We start from the raw sequence: 25,919 nt of genomic DNA, 5'->3' as shown, positions 1-25,919 counted from the left end.
AAGAAAATATTAAAAACTATATAGTGATGCTGTGATCATGTCTTCACAGAAAGAAAGAAAAAATATCAATTCTTAATGGTTGTCCTGTTAAATTACTAATTATATGCTGTCTTAAACTTAAGGTGATTATACAATATAAACAAAAACATTTACATCCAACCAGTATATTACAATTTGCAATCAGTTTTCAGGAGGCAGCAGCTATATTTGGGAGTAAATTGCAGGTGCGACTATAACACCATGGAGCACCATACCATTTGGTTTAAAACGGAACTTAACAATGAGCAATTTGATATTAAATCTTTATCATCATCTTTCTTGTTACCTGACTGAAAATTTGATTTGGACACACATTAAACAAAAGCGTATAAACACAGATGATGGGCTTCCAACTCAACATCAAGAGGATCTTATGATTTTTTAATGTGAACTTCAAAAGTACTTGGGCGACATTCAATGTACAATATGTATTTTTTTCCATGAATCAAACAACTGAACTATTCTGATTGTTTTACTGGTTTCTGCCTACAGTGTTCAGGCATCTGTACTGAGATACTATAAATGTGTAATTAAATATTGATTAAAATCAGAGGCTTGATGCGTACAATAAACAGTGAACCTCCCTGCAACTGAACAAAGAGGCCAAATGCTTCCCAAGAAATATATATTGCGTTGCAGGTGTTTCCCCCTGCACTTGCTTTGCTTGTAAGTTTCGTTTTTACTGTCAAATGTTCTGGATCAGGACTTTAAATCTGTCCACGATATATGAGGTATTTAAATCAAATCACAAACACCAGAGATATGCTAGACTTAGGCTTTTTATGGGTGGGTTTGCAAAATATCTACAAATCAGGTTCACTTTACATGATTGCTGCTGAAGGTTTTTGTATGCATTTGCTTTTATACCTCCAACAATGTGTAAATCAACTTGCAGAGACTTGAAACTTGCCTAAAATGCTTTGCCAGTAATGTAAGTTACTGTATATGTGCATATATACTATCATAGCCTCTAATGTCCCAAAATATAAGTTATTATTATAATAATTATAATAATTGATATTATTTTTATTGTGGACACAAGTTATGTTGTGCCCACAAGAGTAAAAGATAAAAAAATTCAGGGGCTGCGTATTATCAAGGGGCTAAAACATGCAAAACCACTCATATGTTCCTTTAAGAGACTGTTAAAACATGAAATTGCTGTGAAACCCTGAGCAAAAAACTCCATACCATGAGCCCAGTTTGGTTCCACACTGGTCACTTCAGTCTCCTCCATGCAATCTTTGGTAATATCATGGAACTTGGTTGCATAGGTTTCCTGCTTGTTTCTCGCTGTAAGCTCCATACTCTCCTGTCTTGCCTTGAGAAGTTCAACTAAAATGCTTGAGGAGGCCTTGGTGCCTCTTTGTGCTTCTAACTGTAGCTTTTTCTGCTCTGAGAAGGCCTCTGTCTCCTGTTTTGGTACAAAGCTGTCCAATATGGGATGTGGACTCCTCATCTCATACTGGATTTTCACTGGTAGTCCAGTACGCATCAGGAACAAGCCATTGCTGCTGATGAATTTCTGAGAGACAAAAGGCTGTGAGGGGAACTGGCTCTTGTTGAGGACCTGGAGGATGTTGTGATGCTCCTTTTTGTCCTGTAGGAGTTCATTTAGGATGCACAGGGGGGACTTACTGCTACTGGTACCACTTCTCCCTATTCGTTTCAGGTGTCCCCTCACATGGTTCGACAGGCCAGTCTTAGTATCAAACCAACCCCAGCACAGAGGACACGTGTGCTCTCCTTGTGTTTCTGGCTTAACGGCTGTAATACAAGTTCAAAAGATTGATACAATAAATGAAATGAAAGAACAAGAACGCTATAAACACAGTTTTGATCAACAACACTCACACAGTTTAACATGAGTTAGTACAATAGTGTAGACTGCTTTAGATTGCTTATTATTCTACAAGCTTTTATATAAAGGGGAATTCTACAGTAGCTACATTTAAGGTCGTTTTAAAGGAATAATTTGACATTTTGGAAAATATTCTTATACTATTTCTTTCTTCAAGTAAGATAAGAAGATTGCTACCACTCTCATGTCTGTATAGTAAATATGTAGCTGGAGCCAGCAGCCAGTTACTGGAAGCAGAGAAACAGCTAGCCTGGCTCTGTCAAAGGGGCCAGGTGGTAGGCAACCAGGGGAGACTCCCGGAAGGTGTTGGTTCCGGCCAAGAAATAGTCCAGCTCATAACCATCTGAGAATTGTTGTTTTTACACTCAGAATTTTGTACGGATTAAACAAACTAGATACAACATGTTATTTTGTGAGCTTCAAAAGGGTGATTTTGTTACCTTTGAACAGAGTCAGGCTAGTTGTTTCCCTCCCTTTTCCAGTCTTTATGCTAAGCTAATGGGCTGCTGGCTGTACAGACGTGAAAGTGTTATTGATCCTATCCTCAAACTCTCTGCAAGAAAACAAATAAGCATTTCCCTAAATGTCAAACTATTCCTTTAAGCCAGAGAAAGTTGGCTTCATTAAATAAAAGACAGAATCTTCTGTTCTGAGTTGGCGTGTAGCTGCTGGTAAGGGATGAACTAATATTTTCACCTTTTCTCACTTTCCTCATGCCAGTGGGGATCCTTCTGCGGATTCGCGGTTGCCGGTCCCGCAACGCCACTTGCTCCGGCGAAACCATGTGACGAGCGTTATAACTCAAGCCAACTCTGTGAAGGTGCCCTCGCACATGATTGGACAGACCCACTCCAGACTCAAACATGGCAGGGCAGTACGGGCAGAGCTTGTGTTCGACCCCTGGTGTGGGCAAAACGTCAAAGCTGTCACTTGTAGATGTAAAAGGCGACTCCAGGGAATCATCACACACTGTAGTTTCGATATACTCCTCCTTGATTATGAGTTGCTCTATGTCACTGCAGTCTTCATCGCCATCATCTTCATTCTGGAGTACATGGGAGCTTTGGTCTTTGGCTGAAAACCTCTGCCTCTTTCTGAAATACCTCCGAGCATACGGGTTCCTTTCATTCTCGCTGCTTTCCAAGAAGCTGCCTGTAGCTTCACTGGTGTCATCACTGAAGTTATCGTTGCCCTCACAGCCTTTCTCTAGCTCCCTATCTGCAGACTGCTTCTGAAGCCTCTGGCTAAGCCTTGGCATTATATTACTATTCATATTGTCAATACTGTTATGCAAAGGTGCTGCCATTTTTCTCACTGATGGAGAATTTTGGTTTACTGGCTCTTGTGAACTCCCGCTTGCCAGATCATTCCTGTTTCCCTGACAGAACATCCGGTCTAATTTAGGATTGCTGGTTGATAGTAAAAAATCTACAGTTGCAGGACAGTTCACATGCTTTGAGCTGCCAAAAGCCTTGTGGTCATTTTTTTTATCATCTTGTTTCACACAGGTGAGATCAGTTGCCACATCTAATTTTTCTACTGGTTGTAGGAGTAACTTTCCATGCTTGTCGATCCTCCATAAAGATGGTGACAGCGTGTTTTCGGTGCAGCACTTAAACTGAGGGGACTTTATGTTTTTGTCTGAAATTAGCGTGTTGGACTTTTTAATGTAAATTTCCCCTTTTTTACTGGGCCAGTGGGGGAAATGGGCTGTTTCTCCAAAAGTAGACTGAGGTTTAGACCTGGCATTTTTTGGCTGTTCAGCATACTTCTTATAATTGCCACTGTGTGATCGTTGACGCTCCAACTCTGAATGTCTTTCCAATGCTACTTTGTCCCTGCAAGTGAAAAAACCCATTTTACACTGAACGTGAACATGGTCTGCTTCCTCTGCATCATTAGTATGAGTCATTTTCCTGTATTGAGTCTGGTGTGTGTTGAGGTGTGCGACATGTAGGTGTGCTTCAAGTGCCTGCTGTGTCAGTGTAATGTAGTTACACTCCTCACAGAAGTAGTAATGTTTCAGATTATCATGTGTTTTGGCATGCTGGACAAAGATTTTAGGGCAATTACAGCCAAATACACACTGAGGGCACTGTACTGCGGTGGCCCCATCTTCCAGTTCAGTGTTTTTGAGAACTTTGATTTCCTCCATAAGTTTTTCCAGCCTGTCTTGGTGAATAATAATGTGCCTCATGAGGGAGTTTCTATCACAGAACAAACGCCCACACTCCCTGCATATAAAGGGCTGTGAAACATTGTCACTGTTCACCTGATTATGCTTGCCTAAATGATACATCATATGTCTATGGAAATGTCTTTTTTCCTTGAAATTAACATTGCATATTGTGCAAGAAAAGAAAAGTGGATCTTGTTCAAGTTGCTCTGTCTTCAGTTGTTCCACTTTTAGACTAAAATTGTCTTCATCTTCAGGGTCATTTTCCTCATTACAGCCTTCCTGTGCTGTGCTATACACATGGTGCTCAGAGTCTAAAGCTGTGCTCCTAGAAAGATCTTTGAATGGCATAACTGAATATTTATTATCAGATTGTGTACCCATAGATTTGTGTTTGTTGGCGACATTTAAAACATTATTACCTCTGCAAAAATGTCTGTATGTGTGATTTAAGCTGTTGTTAACCTTTTCTTGAGAGCTTGACGTGCTTATTACATGTGTGTTGTGCTTCCTGTGTCTTTGGTGCATCACTTTGGTCTCCAGCCTTCTGTCATTGTGCAAGAAGCGCTCTCTTGCCGAATCCCATCTGAATACTTCACTATCATCATAATCGTCTGAGGAGCTTTCTGACCATTCTGCATCCCGTAGAGATCTTGTTTTTATTGTCTGTTTTGTCAAAGGTTGGCTAATGTGCATTTGCTCTGCACTGTCACCTGACAGTGTGGAATAGGCCAGTTTAGACTCATTCTCCTCCGAGTGAGACAGTGGCGTGTTGACACCTGGCTGTGTGGCCAGTGTTTTTACGACGGGCCCCGCTGTGTTCTTCCAAGCGTCTGATTGAAGCTCACTAGGTGGTGGTAACACCTCGGGGCTCGTGTCCTTCTCCGGTTGCCACGCGGCATCCAGGACATTGTTGGATAAAACAGTGCCTTTGTTCAGGACACAGTGTACCTCTGAGGTGGGGTGTGAACCAGGTCCATTAACAAGTGCTCCTGAAGGCAATGAATTGCCTGCATGGGGAACAGCAGGGACACTCCTGTATACAAATGGATTCGGCTGGGTTCCATTTAAAGGGTTTTCGTGTTCATCTGAGGACAGACCTGCAGCATTGTTCTTCAGGGAGAATGTGTGACTCTGTAATGGCTCCTGAGTACGACCTGGGCTGTCAGACACCGGTTCCACGTCTTTGTCCTCTTGTGCATTTGGCTTCAGATGAGACATAGTACCAATACTTTCTGAAATATAAAAGAATATCACAAAATTGTACAAAAACTGTACAAAAGTGTACTCTGTATGTACATTTCTAATCATTTCAAGCATGACATGCTTTACAAGTATATTACTTTCTTTATTATAGTGCAGTATTCCAACATGTGAAGACAATTTGCCAAAGAAATAATGCAGATGCAAATTATAAACTGGTATAATAAAAACCAGTGCTTTTTTTCTTATTCATGCTGCAAATGTGGTACCGTTAAAAAAAAAAAAGTTTTTTGGGCTATTCCCACTGCTCCGTAAAATGAGAGAGGTATTATTCTGTGCCGCATTATGATTTTCCAACACCCTCTTTCGCCACCTCTATTCACAACAAACCCTGCTGTTAGCCCTGAATACCCTGGCGAGGATGCTTAATTATGTGAGCGTACCTCTGGGATACAACCTTCCTGCTTCTCCACCTAAAGTTCTCAGTCGTCTGCTAAAATTGACCAATTTCCATGGGAACAAAGTACACCTCCAATGAGATCATATTGCGTCTTATCACTCTGTGATGGTGCCAACACAGATCCCAGCATGAGACTGTTGTTACTTCAATCCTGACAAATTGGCAGGCACACAATCTGTCTAAAACACAAACACAGACCCACACAAAGAAAACATACACCTTTGCACATACACATGGACCGGTTTATGAATGGTTACATTCAAGGCACAATATATTCACTTTTTGGTTGTTTTTTTGACTTGAAAGCACTTGCATATGCAGAATTTGAGTTAGTAAATAGTATGCAATATATGATGATTTAACATGTGTTACATTTTACAACAGATTGCATTATGTGTCCAGAGCTGATTTAGTTTAAAATGATATGCTCAGTGGATTTGGCATCCAGGGCTGGTCGCTCTCTACAGGAAGCTGCGTTGCTAACGAAGTGGTAAATTCAGTGTTAATGAGTGGCTTCACTGTTACCACCTCAGAGGTAAAACCTTCCGAGCTCCATATTCTCCCCATCTGTTGTGGTGTTAGAGGTTCGAAGGGGGAACAGACATTCTACATTGAAAGCAAACTTCACTGTTACCCCCAAACAGCAGGGTGGCAAAACCATCAAAATATCTTGGTTGAAAATGTGCAAGGCTCATTAGCAGCCAACTCACACAACTTGCGTCTATATATAACGAACAGGAGTTCAACAGAAATGCAATTTTTCAAAAAATGTATTTGCTTCTATTTACTTCACTTAGTCAATGTTAAAAGGCTGACTTTGCCTTGCCTGAAGATGTTTACAGGGATTATAAACTTTAATACAGTTAAGCTGTACTGTATATGCACAGATCAATCTGCCATGAGCTTTTACTAACCCTGTCTGGTATTTTCCCCAAGACACTTGCAGTTTGGTAAATGAGATTGTGTTCTGTTAGACAAGAGAAAACAAACTACAACACTGTACAGTTACATATCAAGGAGTCTTTAGACTTCTTTTTCTTTCTCTTAGTTTCATGTTTTGTCTTGCAGCACCTGAAGTTTGAAAATTACGTTTGCAAACTGTATTTCTGTATATGCTATAAATAAACCTCTAGAGTTACCAGTTTATTAGGCATATCTGTACAGTCCGATGGAATCCAATACAATAGGCCTGCAATAAATCCCATGCTTGCTCATGGGAGAATGTAGGGTCTCTGTAAATTACAGAGTACCGTCTATTCCTGCACTATATGAAAAGTGCCCTGAGATAACTTCTGTTGTGATTTGGCGCTGTATAAATAAAATTGACTTGACTTGACTATCTTTGTGACATTTATCAAGAGATGTTTCTAATAATCTGCTCCAGGTAGACAAAATATTAGAAACAACAGTCAATATACACCTCAGTGGCCACTTTATTAGGTGCACTTGTACAATCTAATACAATCCAATACAACAGCCCTGCCATAAATTCTACTTTTATCAAGATTAAAATGTTTCATTTTTGTTGACCCTGCCAAAGATGTGTTAACTCAACTGTGTTTACCACTGTTGCCGCGGTTAGTGTTGATGTTTTACTGGAGTGCATTATATTATGAGTTGTCTCTAATATTCTAAATGTATGCAGTCCAGTACAGAACCAACACCTATGTGCCAACCAAATCTCAACATAGGGCCTAACCTTTATAAAAATAGAAAACATTGCATTTCTGTTGAGCTGGATTGCTTTAGAATGTCTACAGTGGCTGCACCGAATAAACTGGAAACTCCCTGTTCATAACAATCAACTATGCGTACGATTTTCCCTTTTTTTAAATTATGACTTTCAAATATTCAAAACCAATTTAAAAGCTTTAATTTATACCTCACCACCAGCGAGTTATGGAGTTCAAATTGATCTCATACAGCATGCTCTGAAAGTTGGTGGGCTGGGAAGCATGCCATGTACTCACATCACTATTGCTTTGAGTCTGGCTCACAACCTCAGCGCATGTCATGCCCTATTCTCTTTCATCTTCCCGTCATTCTCTACTCCACACAATCTAATATAATGAAAACACCAAAACATTTGCCTGTAAATTTTTTTTTTTACTCAAATTACTTGTGTCATTAATCCAAGTCACTATGTAAGCAGCAATTTTACACGTGTTCTTTAAGGCAAAAACTACTACAACGGCAGGTGTAAATGACTAGAAGTCAACAATCTGCTTTCATCACAATGACATGATGACATGATGAGTGCAAAGGTCACGTTTTACTATGAGAATTGGTGATGCAATTTGGTCATTATTTTCACATCTAAAAGAAATGAAAACTAAATAAATGAAACCTGTAGTAGCGTGTGGAGGACATACTGGTGTTTTTGTTCATGTTTCATTTGAATCTTCAGAAAGATATAAAACAAGAGAGGTATGTGATTAAAATGATGATATAAAGAAATGTATTGTCATTTTGGACAAAATCATCTGCTAGATGAATGTAATGTAATATATTATGACTGATATACAAAGGGCAGAGACAGAAAAAAATGTTGGACTATGGGAGAAGTCAATAACAATAACCTCTCATGACAATAACTCATAAAATAGTGCATTGTGCCATTACAGGTCATGTTAAGGGCCACAGTGGAAAAACCCAACAAGTGAAGACATTAAAAGAAGAATGGACAAGTATTAAATGATAAACAGTATAAAGGCAAGCTTTTTGTAGTTTTGACAGCAAGCACAGTTGCCTTTGCAGTATGCTTTCAAGGGTTTGTGTTGTTTTAAAAATGTTTGACTTTTTTTAAAATGCCAGAATATGAGTCAGAGTCATACTTTGAGATGAGGACAAAGACAGACAGGATTCAGTAGAGGGAGGAGTGGAGAGATCAGAAGGAAAAGAAGGTTTCAGCTCAGGGCCTGGGGTCAGGCGTATAATGTCATTTCTGGTGTCAAAAATGTCAATGAATGAATGAAATCCTCTGGACTTAGTTAAAATGGCTAAAAGTTGAATGTTTTAATCTACCAACTGATGCTGTGATGACGGGCACTGAAACTGAATACAATGTACAATGTTCTCTAGTGCGGTGGAGTAGTTTTTAGGGTTTTTTTGTGAATTTATTGGGACTACTTCTTATGACTTAAATGACTATGCTAGGGATCTAAGGTTAAAATGCTTTTGTAATTTGTTTTTTTTAATACAGAAAGGTTAAAAGTACACACAATTTACATGTATAAATGTGTATTTTCCTGATTTTTTGACATTCTTGTCATTTATGGTGATGCAAAACAGTAGAAAAGATACAGTTAATAGACAGGAACTGAAACAATTAGGCTAGTTGATTGATTGATTAGTCATTTATCATGAAGTAATGCCAAAAAGTTGATGGTACCAGCTTCTGGCTTTTTTCCTGTTTTATATAATTGAACGTGATGAGCATTTTTCACAATTTTCTGACATTTTTAAGACAAAATTATAAACGATAATGAAAATAATAATGGTATGCCAAATTCCTGTTGTTGGACATTACATAAAAAATAAAGTGTTTTAGAAAAAAAAAATCATTGTGACATCTCTCTTCCATCTTAGACATTATTTAAGTCAAAAAATTTAAATACACAAACTTTGAGTCTCAGGAGAACAACAAACATATTGAGGAGGAAAACTTTGATGCTGTAGGCTTATAAGACTGTGAATGTCTAAGCAAATTTCTTCTTCCTGTACAACTGAAGACCCAGGCTGGCAGCACAGTGGAGACAGCGCTGAAGACCAACTGGGACCAGTCAGCCAAACCATTTCAACTGCTGGAGCTGTCTGTATGGATCAACAGCCAACCCTATATTCCTCTTCCATCGCCTTTGCTGGAGAAATGTCTAAACAAGGGGGGCCATGGTCCCTCAAGTACTGCACTACACAACTTCCTCAGCTAATGGGATCTATTGATTTATTTGACACAATGTGAATTTATGAAGCTGCCTCTTTAGTGTGAGAGTATCAAAGCGTGGCTCAAAACAAACAGACAGAGATTCAGCTCGACACTCCGGTAATCCCAAGGTGAGTATGTTCTCTCAGCGAAAGTGCCACAGCGAAAAGAAAAAGAAAAAAAAACACACGGTTAAGTTGTTCTTCTGCTATCTTAGCCCTGCAGTCACCCACAGTATCAAACAGCAGAAAAGCAGGAGGAAATTAGCAACAAACCACAAGCCAAATCTCACTTTCCTCATTGTGACTAACTGGCTTGTTCTGCTGAAGAATGTGAAACAAAAAAACACGACAATAGCAGATTCATGAAACACCCTAAATTTCTTAAATTTGCACAGGAGAAAATAAAGAGAGCAGCTTCACACGATGTCTTTGTCTGGATTACATACTCTTTTATCCCACTGAATTCTTGTCACCCAAAGGTCATTTCCATAATAATGGTCTCCATTCTCCCTAATGGGATTTTGGCTGTGATTATGTATGCCAGCGTCTTGTGCAGACACTATCAGCCCTGTCATCGTGAATTGCACAAATGTAATTACACAAAGCCTTTGATAACTAAACAATGTAATTTACTGCTTGAGTGGAAATATACACTGGAGTTATATGACTCAAATTATACACTAAAGGAAAATATATGAGAACCATAGGTGGTATGTGCTGCAAAGAAAATTGTGTTCTTTAAAGTAAGCACAAATTAAATGCAAATGCATACTTAGACAACAAGAATAATGGTGTGCATTCAAGTGATTCATGGAAAAAAATGCAGATAAGTATAACTGGAAGTGGTAAATTGAAGCAACATTTTGGGAAATGCCCTTATTTGCTTTCTTGCCAAGAGTTAGATGAGAAGATTCATACTACCTTTGTTTCTGTTTGCTAAATATGAAGCTACAGTCAGTAGCCGGTTACGTTAGCTTAGCTCAGCATAAAGACTGGCTAGCCTGGTTCTGTCTGTACGTGATAAAATCACCAATTAACATTGATTATATCTTGTTTGTTTAATGTTAAGAAAAATCAAAGTGTTAAAATGACAAGTTGCTGTGGGCAGGTTTTATTACCTTTGCACAGAGGCAAGCTAGCTGTTTCCTCCTGTCTCCAGTCTTTGTGTTAAGCTAAGCTAACTAGCTACCAGCTATAGCTTCATTTTTACCATACAAACATGAGTGTGGTATCAAACCTATCATATAACTCTTGGCAAGAAAGCAAATTAACATATTTCCCAAAATTTCGAATTTTTCCTTTAACTAATCAAATGTTAGTACACAAAACAATGTGTTAGAAAATCTGCAGAGGGTATATGCACATACATAATAAATACTTGCACATCCAGTAGAGACAAAACCACATAAGTAAAAGCGTTAAAGAGTGGTGCTTTGAACCACAAATGACACTCAAAACAATCCTGTCCTTTGGCCAAGGTTCAACACTCTAGCACAATATATCTAAAAAAAATCCCCCTGAACCTGCCCACAACAAACTTCTCCTTGCCCCCCTCTCCTAAAAAAGGGGAATGAGTGAAATGGCTGTGATGGTAGATTTACTGATGAAAAAAGGTGAAGCGAGAACATTCGGAGTGATAAAAGGGGACAGGGAGCGAGTGACAGTTGGGTTAAGACAGAAGTCATGTTCAATAGCAGGTAGAAACATCAAACAAGTGAGTTCACAGGAAACCCATGCAACCTTGTCTTGAAGGAGGATTTTCTGTTGTGTGGAGTAGATTATAACTGTTGAAGCTGCTGACACGGCCTCATTTGCTGCCCGTAGTGTTGGAGGGGGATTAAACGATATAAACTTTAAAGCTTTAAACAATACCTTTCAAAATTAAATGGATTAAGGGAGGGATGTCTGATGGGGATTTCCCAAGGCTTTGTTAGTTTTAAACTCTACTCCTTTTAAAGGGGGGAAGAAAGAAGAAAAAAAAAAAAAACAAAGCAGTTAGAAATTTCTCAGGCATGTGACCGTTTTAATGAGGCTGCTCTCACGTTGAGGAGGGCAGTGGGCACAGGAGGGCTGCCAAACAGATGGCTCTCATAAACATCATATCTGCTCTGTTTAGATACATGACTTCTCATCTCCCAGCACTGAGAGGAAAACAAACCCGACCATCACCACAAGCACTACCCACTTGCCCGCTTTTGGCAAGCTGTGCCGTCTCGTTGAAATGGCACATTTCCATTTCCTGCATTTCTCCTTCATAACAATATGCATGAGCTGCACAATTGATATACATAACCTCTAATCTGTTATAAGTATGCAGAGAAGATGCAGTGATTGCCGTGGTGGGTATTTTTGTTTAGTGGCAGTTAGGATGTTGACTTTTATTAAATGTTATTATTACCATATAACTGAAAGTATATAAATACTAAGCAAGACAGAAGTTGTTGCTATGATTAGGCATGCGTTTCCTCTCCAGTTGAGACGGAGAAAAAAAAAAAATATATATATATATATATATATATATATCAAACTTTGTTGCTGCCGCTTTGCTGTAGACATGTGACCATTCAGATGAAAGGGAGTCAGTGTCAAGCTGCTCTCCAAATTGAGGACAGGCTCCGAATTGCCGAGCAGACATCAGTGAGCTTAAATTCGGAGGCATGTCAAGCATTGCAGGTATTAGGATGAAATCTCTCATTATCTTTCTTTAAAACATAATATGAGCGCACCAACGGCAGGAATGGGAGCGCAGGGAGCACGGGCCTCATAGTCACTAAACGCAACCAAAGTGATTCCTCAGTAGTCACCTTGAGTCCTGTTATTGGACCAGGACAAACAACTCTAAACAGGAACTGGATCAAGTGAGTCATTTGCAGGCTCTGATTGGGTTTTGAGGCTTAAAAGTGGCTAAAGTAAGCACCGCTGTGATCACATGGGGTCAGACAGATGACCTGAATAGCAAAGTCTGCAGTGAACAGAGAAGAAGCAAGCCTCTGAAAAGATAACGCAAAAACTGTGGCTGTCAAAAAGTCACAAGGAATTCAGAGGCCAACAAAAGCCTATTTATCTACCTCTATCAGGAAACCTGGACAGCTTGAGCGCAGTAGCCTTGACAGCAGTGGGATTCCCTTGTCATTTCTCAAGGTCCACACACACACACAGACACACACACACACACGCATGTAAGACGGTTATTCAGTACTGCTTGTCAATTGTACCTTTTCAACCCGGATCAATGAGTCGTCTTGCACCAGGGGCCTGTATCAGCGCCAGTCATTAACATGTGAGTGCCACTCTATCAGCTCTAGCTCCAAATAAATCAAAGGGTCGGCCACAGAAGAAAAGGGGCTAATATTTCCTCAATAACCCCAGAGAGACACCATGGAGAGATGCAAATTGCCTCCCAGGAGACCCCGGGGGATGTGAAGGAGAAACTCGCTGGGAGGCAACGGGAAGCTAATGAGTATAATGGTAAATGTATACAAGGAGAGGGAGAAAACCCTCTCTATTCATACCAATTAATACAATCTTATCAATGGAGGTGTACTGTAGAAGGAGGGCCCACGTCTAACCCTTGCCCTCCTCCCCACTTCCACCTCGCCAGCGTCTGTATTATTCAACACGGGCCAGGCTACGGTCATTAGCCCTGTGGGAGGCTGGGCCAGGCCTGGGGAGTTAAGGAGATTTTAAAAACCACTCACTCCTCACATCAAAACAAATCGGGCCAAATCAAAGGGGCTCAAATATGTCCTTTCTTGAGGGGTGAAGAAGGGAACTGCCATTGTTGTTAAAGCCTGCTTTCTGCGGCGTCGATGTAGAAATGCACAAAAAATACAAGGTAGATTTGCAGCATTTGAGAAAAAAAATGATTATCTTTGCATAATAACTAGACAATTATAGCATCAGTGCATTAAATTAACTGGATGGTGCTTTACAACTGTGACATTTCTTCTTTTCTATATCATCAGTATATTTTTCAGTTTCTTGTTAGAAAAAAACTGAAAACAAAGACAATATTTAATTGCGGCTGCTGACATACCTTCAGTTATTCCATCCATGACACCATGGCAATAGCTTGAACAAAAGAAACAAAACCCACACAGGCACAGACACGCCATCATGTTCAAACATACAACATGAAAATCCCCACTCCAAAAAATCTTATGTTCTTCAAATAAATGCATAACCTGTAAATGAGAGTACGATTATTTCACCTGTTCCCAAAACAAACAAACAAAAAAGCTTGTTTCAAGAACTTTTTCAAGTGTCATTTTCCTGATTTAAGTGCAGAAATCTGTTTGGAATTACAAACACCTGGGTATAGATAATTCCTAAAGCAAGTGGATTTATTTTGGGAAACCAGTTAATATAATCTCACCCCACTGGGAGATTTTTACTTGTTTGTAATTGGAATGAATGCTTTTTAGGAGTTATTAATTAACAGAATGACTAGTTAAGATTTTACCCTGACTTTTGGTTTTCCTGTGTCTTATCTTATATCTAACTCTGAACCAAATAATAAATAAGTTAGATTTTATTTTGGGCTGATAAATGGAATTCGACAAAAAAAAAATCAGTAATATATACACATTTTTATTTCTATTTTCATTTCCAGTTGCAGACATTAAAGTTGTTTCCTGCTGCAACATATCCAGTGTAAATCCCCTCTAGTACCATATATCACCAACAGATGGCACCTGCAGCCATGGAAACTAGCTGAAAACACACACAAAAAAAATTGGCATACGATAAACTTCATGACTCATGGAGAAAAACGTGTTTTCTATCCTTTCTTATGATAACTACATTTCTTTCCTTTGAATGTAATAAAATGCACATTGCCATGACCACAATGACACCTTTAATCTGCCCTGTGGAGTTTTTATGTAAACAAATAAAGTTATGTTTACACTCAGGGGCGAATTCACAAAGAATGGATTGTGGCTGCTGATAGCTCCATCCCAAGGTCCGATTCCCAGAAGATATTGCACTAATGATATTACAGCACAAACATTTAACAATACATTAAACATGATGTTAAAGAATTAAGTTTTGTAGCTGGGTGCAATTTGCCCTTTTTTGTGTGTTATTGCAATATCCATGTGGCAAAGTATAAATGTTGCCTTTGCGCCAAGAATACAGTAGGCAGGACGATAGCAGAGAGAAAGAGAAAAATTACATTTTCAGACCGCAAGCTACAAGTCCTGACCAAATAGGTGCTGAGGCCTTCCTCAAAACTTCAGGTAAGAATTTAAACATGATCACTAGAAAATCTGGGTGTGACACCCCTTATAAATGCCCTTCAGTTACCACCAACTCTCTGAAGATGCTAATAATTTAACTGTGTGTGGCTATTAGCCCTGGTCTTTGTGAATTGGGCTGTTTTCGCAATGAGGTTCATTTGCATAGGACCAATTGGCCATAGGGGCCAATTTTGCACCAAATGTATGCATATTATCTAATTTAAATACGTGCAAATAGCAAAGAAGCACTGAAACGCTATTTGCTTGGCAGCACATTTCAGCCTTTGTTGGTGCTTTGTGAATTACAGTTTCTTTTTGTCTTATTAGTGCAGGTTTAGCCTCCGCAAAAGCCGCCAAATCCTAGAATTAACCTTTGTGTGTGCACGATACAAACAAAACAAGGGCCCACTCTTAAAAACATTGCTCCATAGCGCTACTAGTGGTCAAAAACTCCACAGGGTACCTTTAAGTTACCTCTGAATCCATACAGCCTTACTGCTGAAGAAAATCAGAGTGGTATGTAGTAAAAAGAGGCATTTGAACTACCTGAAAGGGCAAACAAATGCTTCAAAAGCATAAGAAGAAGAAGGAATGCCTCAATCTATCATTTTGAAGGTCATTCATCAGAATGGAAAAATATAACTGACAGCAGCTGATCGGAGGAGGATTTGCCTTCTAGAGATCACAGAGGGGACTGAAATGAAGGTTAATCACTATATAACTTTCTACATGTATAATCCTACACTCCAGATTTCATTGAGCACATCTGTAAAAGCCCTCCGTCAGCATAATTGCGCCTAACCTGTGCCCCGCATGCTCAAATCTCTAAAATATCACATCCAACTCTGAGAATAAATGGGAAATTAATGAGGAAAGTGCTGAGCTCAACCTTAGATAGGTATCACAGAAAGGGTTAGCTGCCTCACAGCTCATGTACAATAGAAGCTCACTAATCCGAACCTTCAAAGATAGAGGTTGTTTGGACTTGTGAAATGTTCAGGAGGGATAAATACAAACCCATACTGATTTGACATTCTTGCAGAGCTGGGAGCATCTGCATCAGACACCAGAATATACTAGAAAATGAAAATAACCATTTATTTTTAGGTCATTTGGATTTAATTGGGGGAGCAGGTATGCTGAGCTAAGAAAAAGCCACAATTAACTGATATTAAAATAGAGGTACTCTAGATTATTCTCTAAACATGTATAAAACATTTTCATCCTCCACAATAGAACAAGCCCCAAATTATATATATATTTTTAGATATTTTTTGTTATATATCACTACATTCTCTGTTCATGACAGCATGTAATTATGGCCTCTTTCAAATATGGATTTTTTTTTTTTTTTTTTACTTTTGTTCATTATGTGGAGGATGATTGCAATGACAACTCTGTAAATAACAAGGGTGAGCTTTTTTATGTGTTCATCCATCATCCCTCTTATAATCATCCATTCAATTTACTGTAATGTGATTACACAGGCCACATTAACCAATGTTGCTTTTCAATGTATCATCCCTTAGAGCAAGGGCAGAGAGTATCAGTGATCATATTCTGCCCCTTAGTGGAGGAAATGGTCCATAACCTGAGAGAGACGGTGTAGTCTGAGGCTTGATCTGCAGACCCAGAGCAGCAGGCTGGACTGTGGACATGTGCAGCTTCATCCAGCTTTTGATGGACTGCAGGAATCTCACCTGCTGGTCCTCATGATGTTTAAGGCGCTGAAGCCTGTCTCTCCTTTAAAATGAACTCCTATCCAAAGAAGTCTTGTGGCTCTTTTAAAAGGGAGCGCTACTCAATTCACATGTGATCCCTAAACCACAGAAAATCAATTTCATGTTTATCAACATAAAAAATACCCCAAAATAGACACTAAAAAAAAACAGAGAAGCAAGGTTGGTTGTAGTCAAGATGTAAACTGGATTCAAAAGCTGCTAATTTGAGGCTTTTTTATGTAATCAGACTGCATCATGTGTTAAAGAATCAGAGAAAGAACCCTTATCCCTATAAATTCATCCAAAATAACATTCCTGCAAATCCCTCTCAGTAAAGCTGCTGTCGGGAAATTAGGGAAGTAAAAGCTTTTTTTCACATCTTCACAGTGTTTGCTACAGGAGCGACAGTGAATGTGCTCGCTAATGTGAACTGAAATGTAACTGAGAAAAAGACAAACAAATGTGAGAGCTGAAATTAGAGTAAAAATTAAGGATGCAGTTGCACATACATATACCATGAAATATAAAAAAAATGATGTCTGTAAAATCCAAAGAGTTACTGCCGTGAGGTGTAGCAAAAGTACTGTAGCTTGTTGAAACCTGTTTCCCCCTCATACAAAATATGAATTCAAAAAGTATGAGAGCTACAGATATAGAGATGGAGCAAATATCAAGTGCAATATGCTCCAAAAGCCCACATTTATAAGCCCTATAATGGCTTTATCAATGCAATATGATTATTCAATTCATACATACATTTTATATTAAAAAAGACACTACATGCCTAGTACTTAATGTGGTTTTTTTATGTATATGTAGGTGGAAGAATAGCTGGAAATTGGATAAAGAAAAACTGACATGTAAAAAAGTGGATTGTACTGCCCTGTGAAAGAGGCTGAAATTGGATATAAGTTAAAAGAATATGATATCTGTTCTACAGTGTAGAGCTTTTCCTGTCCTGTCCTGTAACAAAGCTCATTTAAAGGGCCAACATCACATAACTGAAATGAACTCCTAGAGAAATACAGCTTCTTATGTATGTGAGTCTGTTTTTCTAGATTGTTTAGTAAGAATGAACAGCAAGGAACTACTATATCAATGATGTCTAAGACAATAAGGCCGAATAAATATTCATAAATTTGTTTCATGCATCCTCTGAGTACAACTGGGATTACTGATTAAATAATTATACCATGATGGTACAATCTGGTGACAATTTCAACATCAAAATTCACATTTGTCACTTACATTTTTAAAAAAAATTAAACAAAAAAAAAAAAACAGAATATTGTGAAAACTAGTTTGCATCAGTGATTGTTTCACACTGGAAAATAATCAACAGCCAGCTTGTCACTCCCTACAACCTGCCAAGTGTAGGAGTGGAGGCACTGACACATGTAACTGACATCTCAGATTTAATTTGACTGGTAATCACACCCAGCTATAGTTTCAGAGCATTTCACACATCTGAGCTACAGTTTCAGGTGTTAAGCCGGTAAGGAGACATACCAACTGTGCCTCTGAATTATAACACCTCTTCAGCGACGGTCACATTTTGGTTTATGCTCTGCCATTATGACTGTAATAATGATAATACTAACAAGAATATTAGATGCCACGTAACACACATTTTTGTACTCAATTAAAATGCAATCAACACTCGTTTTGAGCTCACAGTTACCTGTTTAAATAAAAATTTATTTCAGCTGAGTGACTATTTGAAAGAAATTAAAGAGCGTGTGACTGCATGTCAGCTTGTTGTGATTCTTGTTCAAATTATAAAGCAGAGTTGATAATATCACTTCAAATAAGAGACAAAATGTTACTAGTAGCACCCAAGTTTGTCAGATTCTGATCATAATTATTATGTGGTGTGTTAAACAAGATGAAACAAGTGATTGAACCAGTCAATATGTACTTACCAGTCTGTGCTGTAACACTGATTCTGCCACATGGCTCTTAGAAAACACACCTGTAACAATGAGTCGAAGAACAAGTCAATATTCTGTAACTTTGTTGTTTTTTTAAAAAAAAGCTGACAAGCAGCACACTACACAGATCACTGTGATTTTTTTTTACCATATATTTCAGTAAGATTTTGTGACTATATCTGACACACCCTGCCGCAGGGAATCCAAGCTCCAAATTTAGCCCCAGTTTTTGGATCCACGTCTGAAAGCTGACGACATTCTTTCTTGAAAATACATCCATGGACACAAGGAAATAACATTTTAGCAGGGTCATAATAAGAACTAAAATAATTATATCAATTGAAAACAGTTTTGATAACCATTAATCACCATTAATGCCAAAAACCTGCTGGTTTCAGCTTCTTAAATATGCAGATTTGCTGCTTTCCTCTGTTTTATATATTTGCAAATTTAACAACTTTAAATTTGGACTGTTGGTCAGACAGAAAAATGAATTTGAAGGTTTGACATTGACTCATTTTTCACTGTTTTCTGATATTTCTTAGACTAAACTATAATGAAATAATCATTAGTTCATATCGACACAGTATGCACTGTACATTACAGCAGCAGTATAATTTGTTAGCCTAAATTCCAAATAGCCACAATTACAGAGTATATTGGAGACAGCTAATAATGTTTGCTGTCTATTCATTAACTTAAATATGAACATCAAAAACTGACTCTGTAGTTGTATGGAAATTTGCAAGAGCAAAAAGAGAATACTGAACAGCTTCAGTGTAGTATGTTCATCAAAAGAAACAACTGTGATAATAAGTTATTCATTTCATGCAGATGATTTAATGGGTCATCAAAGGGTGAGTCAGTCAATGTGATTCCACGAAAACACGCTGCCCTTATTTCCTCCTCCGCCACTGATATATTTCTGCAGACCTCAATGTTCTTGGTAGATCCACCTGATTACTAAAATATCTCATCTCTGCAGCTGTTCCTCAGCTGAGTTGCTAATTCAGGCCAGTGTACTCCCATTTAAGTAGTCCCAGGTGTCTTCATTTATAGCTGTGTAAGCAGCCAGCCAGGCCAACAGAGAACACATAACTGTTTGCTATGCTGAGCATTCAGGGACTTCAGGCATCTTGGTTAAAATATTTGACCTTGTCAAGTGACATATAATCAATTTGTGGATAACACGCCTCAACCATCTGATTTATTTAGTCGGGCAGTTGACTCCTTTACTCTATACTAATGCAATCAAACCTACACAAGGCTGTTAAGCTGACACTGACTTCTTCCTATAGCCATGTAAGCTTGTCCTTAGACACCTGCAGAGAGGGATGGACTCATTTATGTAGGTCTACGCTTTGATTTTACAAAACCTTAATTCTTCAGCTGTTAAAAGGGATATGACACACACCTATTATCTGCAATAGAGACAATTAAGAGTCCTATTCTAGCCTCTATGCTTGTTATCTGTAGTCAGTCCTTTTGTTTAATGAGTGATAGTTGTCTCAGAAAATCACATATTTGAGAATAGAGAATAGAATTATTATATATAATATAATGAATCTGGGTGGTCACCACGGACCATATGGATGGATGGATGGATGAATGAATTACCATTTGAATTAAAATGAGTCTGATATTGATTTACCATCACCACCCCTGGTAAACAAATACAAACTGCTAGAGTCTCAATGAAGATTATTTACCAGCTTACTAAAAGTAATACCTGAGAGGTGAACCCCCAGTTGTGTTCTTGGAGTACAGTCTGACAGAATTTATTTTGTGCGTACCACATACATTTTTCTCAAAAACAGAAAAATAATAAAAATAATAATATATTTAACCTAAAAAGTTTCACACAATCGAACTGCGATGTCAATAAACTCCTATATATCAAATATTATGGAAGTTCTTTAATGCCAAAACTACTGAGCCAACACAAAAATAAAGACAAAATGCTCAGTCCATCCAGGAATTGTGTGATCTAGCAATTCCAACAGTTAAAGCAGATTCAAACAATCTCTGCATTACTGATCAAACCTGAGGAGTGCTTGCAAATTTCTACCAATCATCATCCTTCAGTGTATGGCACACTCCAGTTCAAAGCCACCAGTCAAATGAAATTAACTCTTAAAAAACAACTTCCCTGATATGTTAATTTCTTTGGTCTCCTAGGGAACATTTACTCCTAAGCTGTGTATAGCCTCCCACAAGCACAAGTCATTAATATCTAAACAAGTCGTTTTTACAATTAGCCTATACCAAAACCAAATCACCCTATAACCTGCTCCTCTCAGCCCTTTTACCATAGTTAATCAAAGAGCATCATCTGCACTGGAACATGAAAATACCTCAGAGAATTTTAAGATTAACTTTAACACACTTTTTACCATTACTGGAACTAATTGCACTCTTCCAACCATCAATAAGTTCCTAAAACAGCTGCAATTCTGTCCTGCTGACTTAATTTCTAAATATTACAGCAGTTTAGTCGAACAATGCAAAACAGTTGCAAATTGTATTACATGTTATATCATTACATTGTATTATCATATAGGACAGCTATAGTCCTCTTCTCATATCCAGTACCACAATTTAAAAGGAAGAAAGAGAAATCCTTCCTGTCTAGTTGTTTGCCATGTCTTGTTGTCCTTGCTCTGAACTTAGAAATTTCTCCCTGTAGTGCTATCAAATCTTAAACCTGCATCATCAGATTTTTTTTTCACAAAAAAAAAATGTCACCACTCTGACATTTTATCACCTTTTAAGTTGATATTGCTAACTCGTTTGCAATCAGTTGTTTAATTATCCAGCAGACACAGAATATTATTTTTGGAGTTGGATTTGGCTATCTGATTAATTTAAGCTCAATATTCACTCCTCTTTTAGCTCCGTTTTGCTCTCCACCAACTCCTGATTGAAATATCCAACTCTTTAGCTGATTAATGCTCCATTATGCTCACCAGCTATAGTTGCCAACTTTGTCTGTCAGCTGTTTGGTGCTGGGCAGATAGTGTATAGATGTTTTTTTAGAGATTTTTAGCAAAAGCTACCTGTTGCAGCTGGAAACGACACTGATGAGAGAAATGAAACTGAATCAAAACAGTTGTCTTAGAGCTGAGGGGAACTGCAGATAATTTAACTGTGGGTCATAACGAGCAACCCTCATCACATACAAACAGCCATTTGATGCTTTATTCATACAAAGAATTGATCACAGCTTCAACTTAATTCATTGGAGTTCAACTTTGCAATAGGCCCTTTTGCCATTTGAGAACTTCCATACAATGTAGGTCTAACAATTTCCCACAGGCACACATTGCATTTACCTCACTCTCAGAATCACTCTGTGTTTCTAATGGGCTATTTTAAGTCAGTGAGGGCTTGAGGTAGAGACATAAAACTTATGTGAGCACATAGCTCTGCATCAAAAAAAAATTGCATATATCCTACAAAAATTGCCAGTGTTAACAAGAAACGTAATCGTCTTCCTCTACACACCGACTGGCACGTTTTAGTACAAAGTGAAACACTACAGCTGGATAGCACAGAGCCACCTTTACACGCTGTGATGCGACAGGCTGAACCACAAAGAGAAAACTGTATCAGAAATGTCTTGGACTAAGAGTTTATGGTACAACAGTGAGCCAGTTTAAGTTGTTGAGGTAAGACTGTGTAGCCTGCCTGTCCACAGTTACCAGACACTGCAGTGTTACTGTTTTCATACCTTCATAGCGACCTGCTGTACGACAGCGACACATCTCTGACTGATGACCGTACCTGCCTACAATTTATCCCTGCGCACATCAAACTGTACAGCAGGCTGTAACACCTACCTCAGGACGACGACTCATGTCCACAAGTTTGTCATTGCACTTGACACCGTTCTTCCCCTCTATTACACTGTCGCCATTTTGCTTTAAAATCACGCAGGTTACACTCCGGTCCAGAGGAGAGGGATGTTGCTGCACACCGACCCCTTATGACCATTTCAGTTCCCCGCCAGTCTGACCAGTTGGTCCAGCTCGCTTTAATAACTTAACTACAATATTGAAACAACACATGTCCCCAAATTTTAAATTGGATGATAACAATGGGATATTGTATTGATAGTGTAAATATTTTTATAGTTTGGGAATGAGGTGACCTTGGACTGGATACTGTGTGTGTTTGTCAGTGTGACAAATCTAATAAGTGGGTTATCACTGCTATATAATAAAAATCTATATTCCAGTTTATCAACATTGTTCTATTTCATATAACTTAGACTTTGTTTTAGGTCTGACTGTTCAATAGCCTTCTCTAGCACTCTCTTTTGGGTCTAACAACCCCCAGCAGTGTCACCCACAATGTAACAACAGTGTGGACTGTAAGCAAGACAGGACAGAAAGGGTTAAATATGTCTTATGTGACCATGGACTGGATTTCAAAATGCTTCCAATCAAAGTTTCACTGGTGAAAATATGCTACTGTTGTATATTTAATGTCCAATTGCTCTTGTACAAGTAAAGCAGTGAGCTTTAACCCTCATTTAAATTGTAGAATAATGATGCAGAATGAATGCTCAAAATGCATTATTAATACTGTCGCATGGCTCTTCTTGCCCAAGTGTTATTTCCATGTTTCCACAGGAAAACCATCAGGCATTTCAAACCTCATGAGTCAGAGGGAAAAAAATATTGTATCATCATCAGTGTGTTTTGGAACAGGTGTTAATTATTAGAATGATCATTTCTTTTAATGTTACATTTGGTATTTTCTTTGCCAACATAATTCCCATCTAATAATCCAGGAACACAAGCTTTAAGCATGGGCAACTGAACTCTAACTAATAATGTAATTTACTTTAAGTCCCTTCCATATGATCTGTATGATCTAAGTCATGTTTAAATGATTTTTTTTTTTTTTTTAAATCAATGGTTAAACTGACATGGAAATCTACAGTAGTGCATTATAATAATAGTCAGAATATTCTTCTTGATTATACACAAGACACAGTGATGTAAAAGCAGATTTTCCAGACCATACTTTTAATGTGTGAAACATTAGTACGTCTTTAACCAGTGCATTGAAGAAAACGTAGTCTGAGTGTGGTGTCTGCGGTGGTTAATTGGAGTGGTAGTTCTCATATTCACAAACATATAAAATATTGATTGGATTAAGCAAACAACTAACAAATCTGTGAATGTACATCGCTCCAGTGACTGCTATTATCAACAAGAAAAAGTCTGCAGACAACTGAAATTTCTCCAAATCTGCTGAATATTTATAGAGTGGGCAAAATATGACTTATTTATTTTTGCTAAATTATTAAACGTGCGGAATGCAGATCATTAATATTGATATATTGAGAAACTGTAAGACATAAATATTTGTGCATAAATATTTATCTACGCCATGCCAGTGTGTATTAACTTTAGCTTTAGCTCTGTATTCAACAGCGATATGTTTCTTTCAAAGCTATTTCCAAGTCACTTACTGTATTTGTGCTTGTCTCACTGTGATCTGAGCTTATCATTGTACCCACCTAGATGGCAGAAAACACAAAGCAATTCCGAGGAGTGCGTTGTCTTTTTGTGTGAGATATAGGGATTGACACAAGCCCTCTGTTTTCAGAGCATGAAGTAATTCTTTTAATGGCCTGCCAACTGTGCACTCCAAAGTTTGATTTTGCTCTGCAAAATGAGAGCAAAAATCTCGAACAATTTATTATGCTGTTTGTGCCTCGCTTCACTAGTTATCGTCTGCAATTTATTTCCTACCTTGGGGTACTGCAAGCCATTTTTCTCCATTTTCAGTGGCTCACTTTTTTTTTTCTTGATCCTGCACGCTGCTGACTAAACTCCTGCCTCCAGCCATGGTGTTGGAACATCACAGAAAACTACATCATTATACTGAAGCTAGTTAACAAAGAGAGGCAGAGAACCAGTTTAAATCACAGGGCACAAGACAGTATGAGGAATTACTGAGTTCACTAACTCAGATGCATGTTTCATCGCCTGTCAGTTGCACAGGTGAACGGGCTCACTAATGAAGGCTGTTTCAGACCTTAGTTTGAATTCAAGGTCGGGCAGTGCCTGACCACTCTTCACTACTTTGAATTCATTTAGTTCTATTATGAATTACGCTGTAGTCCAAACGTGAGTGCCATCTGCATCAGCTGAGCAGCAGCGATGACCTTTGATGCATGATTTGTTGGACCCTGGTGTAACTGTAGCCTTTCTCCTCTCTGATGGTCTTCATTTCTTTTCTCATGCAGTTCTCTTTTGGTCCTCACCTATTTGCAGAATTTATTAAGCAAACTGTGTGTACCTATCAGCCTTTTTATAGCAGACATTTTGAATGACCACAGTAGGAAAAGTACTAATGATGTAAGGTATTACCATTAACAATGGTTCCATTCTACTGAAGTGTCCCAGTAAGTCATGGCAGTGTGACAGTGAGCCAGCATGCACAACACCAGGACCCTGAGACTGAAGTAGCTAAATGGATTTCAGCCATCATTAGTTTATTATTTAGACCTGTGCTTTTCCTACTGTGACATGTCAAAATGTCCTCAGAGGAAAATCCCTGATGCTTTCTGTAAAAACAGGATTTATCAGTGATTTAAAAGATGAGACAGAAATTTTAATTTCAAAAGCATATGGAATTACCTGTGGTCATAAACTTTAGAGTCAGCAGGTGAACCTTGTCTGATGCTGCACTATAGCACACAAAATGCAGCTATTGCAGATGAAAGACCTAGTTTAATGAGTTATATCATAAAATAGATTTGGAAAACTAAAAAGTAAGAAGCATACAAAAAAGGCACTGCAGTAAAAGACTTATAAGAACTTATGTGGCTCAATGTCCAGCCATAAATCCAAAATAACTTATATTTACATGTGTATAGTCAGAACACATGAATTCTAGCATTGCATTCAGTACTGTACTTCCATAGAGTTGGAAGACTTCAAAGGGACACAGTAAAAATAGAAAGTTCAAATCGAAACCACAGAGGCAATAATATCCTGACTTTTGGCTCCTAGTATGGGTCCTCTCTGCCTGTTAATGTTCCACTCCCCCAGTTTGTAACACAGTCTTCCTCTTATAAATATGTTGCCTTCTATCCCAAATTGAAATGCAACCATGATGACATCATCAGGGGTTTTTTCTTAGACCTGACAAAGCTTCTCGAGGGCCAGAGAAGACATAAAACAACTCTGTTTTTACAGCGTGAGTACTACTCCTCATGAAGAGTGAGCTCATTGTTATGTGTAAAATCAGCAGCATGACCCTTTACTTTACACCTTTAACAGATATGCAGTAATTGTGAGGTAAAGTATACCTCACATGTATGCATTATAAATACAAAAAATGCA

At 38.3% G+C, this 25,919-nt stretch overlaps 1 protein-coding gene across 4 annotated transcripts in view; it reads right to left on the bottom strand.

Moving 5' to 3' along the window:
* Positions 1-22,694, bottom strand: part of znf644b (zinc finger protein 644b) — a 28,784-nt gene extending 6,090 nt beyond the window's left edge. For 2 of the 4 annotated variants that reach the window (XR_006097177.1, XM_042417728.1), the window contains exons 1-4: positions 22,395-22,694; positions 18,547-18,596; positions 2,597-5,311; positions 1,231-1,806 (exon numbers count right to left, since the gene is read on the bottom strand). Coding sequence is in view for 3 of the 4 variants with exons in the window: in XM_042417728.1 (XP_042273662.1) it covers positions 1,231-1,806; positions 2,597-5,297 (3,277 nt within the window). In the remaining variant the exon portion in view is untranslated. Of the gene's footprint in view, positions 1-1,230; positions 1,807-2,596; positions 5,312-18,546; positions 18,597-18,743; positions 18,815-22,285; positions 22,304-22,394 lie in introns of those variants that run through there. The other 2 variants (XM_042417729.1, XM_042417730.1) reach the window with 2 other exon arrangements.
* Between the last annotated feature and the right edge of the window lie 3,225 nt (positions 22,695-25,919).

Source organism: Thunnus maccoyii, chromosome 7 (assembly GCF_910596095.1).
Source record: "Thunnus maccoyii chromosome 7, fThuMac1.1, whole genome shotgun sequence".
Lineage (NCBI taxonomy): Eukaryota > Metazoa > Chordata > Actinopteri > Scombriformes > Scombridae > Thunnus > Thunnus maccoyii.
This window is presented reverse-complemented; position numbering and strand designations above follow the sequence as displayed.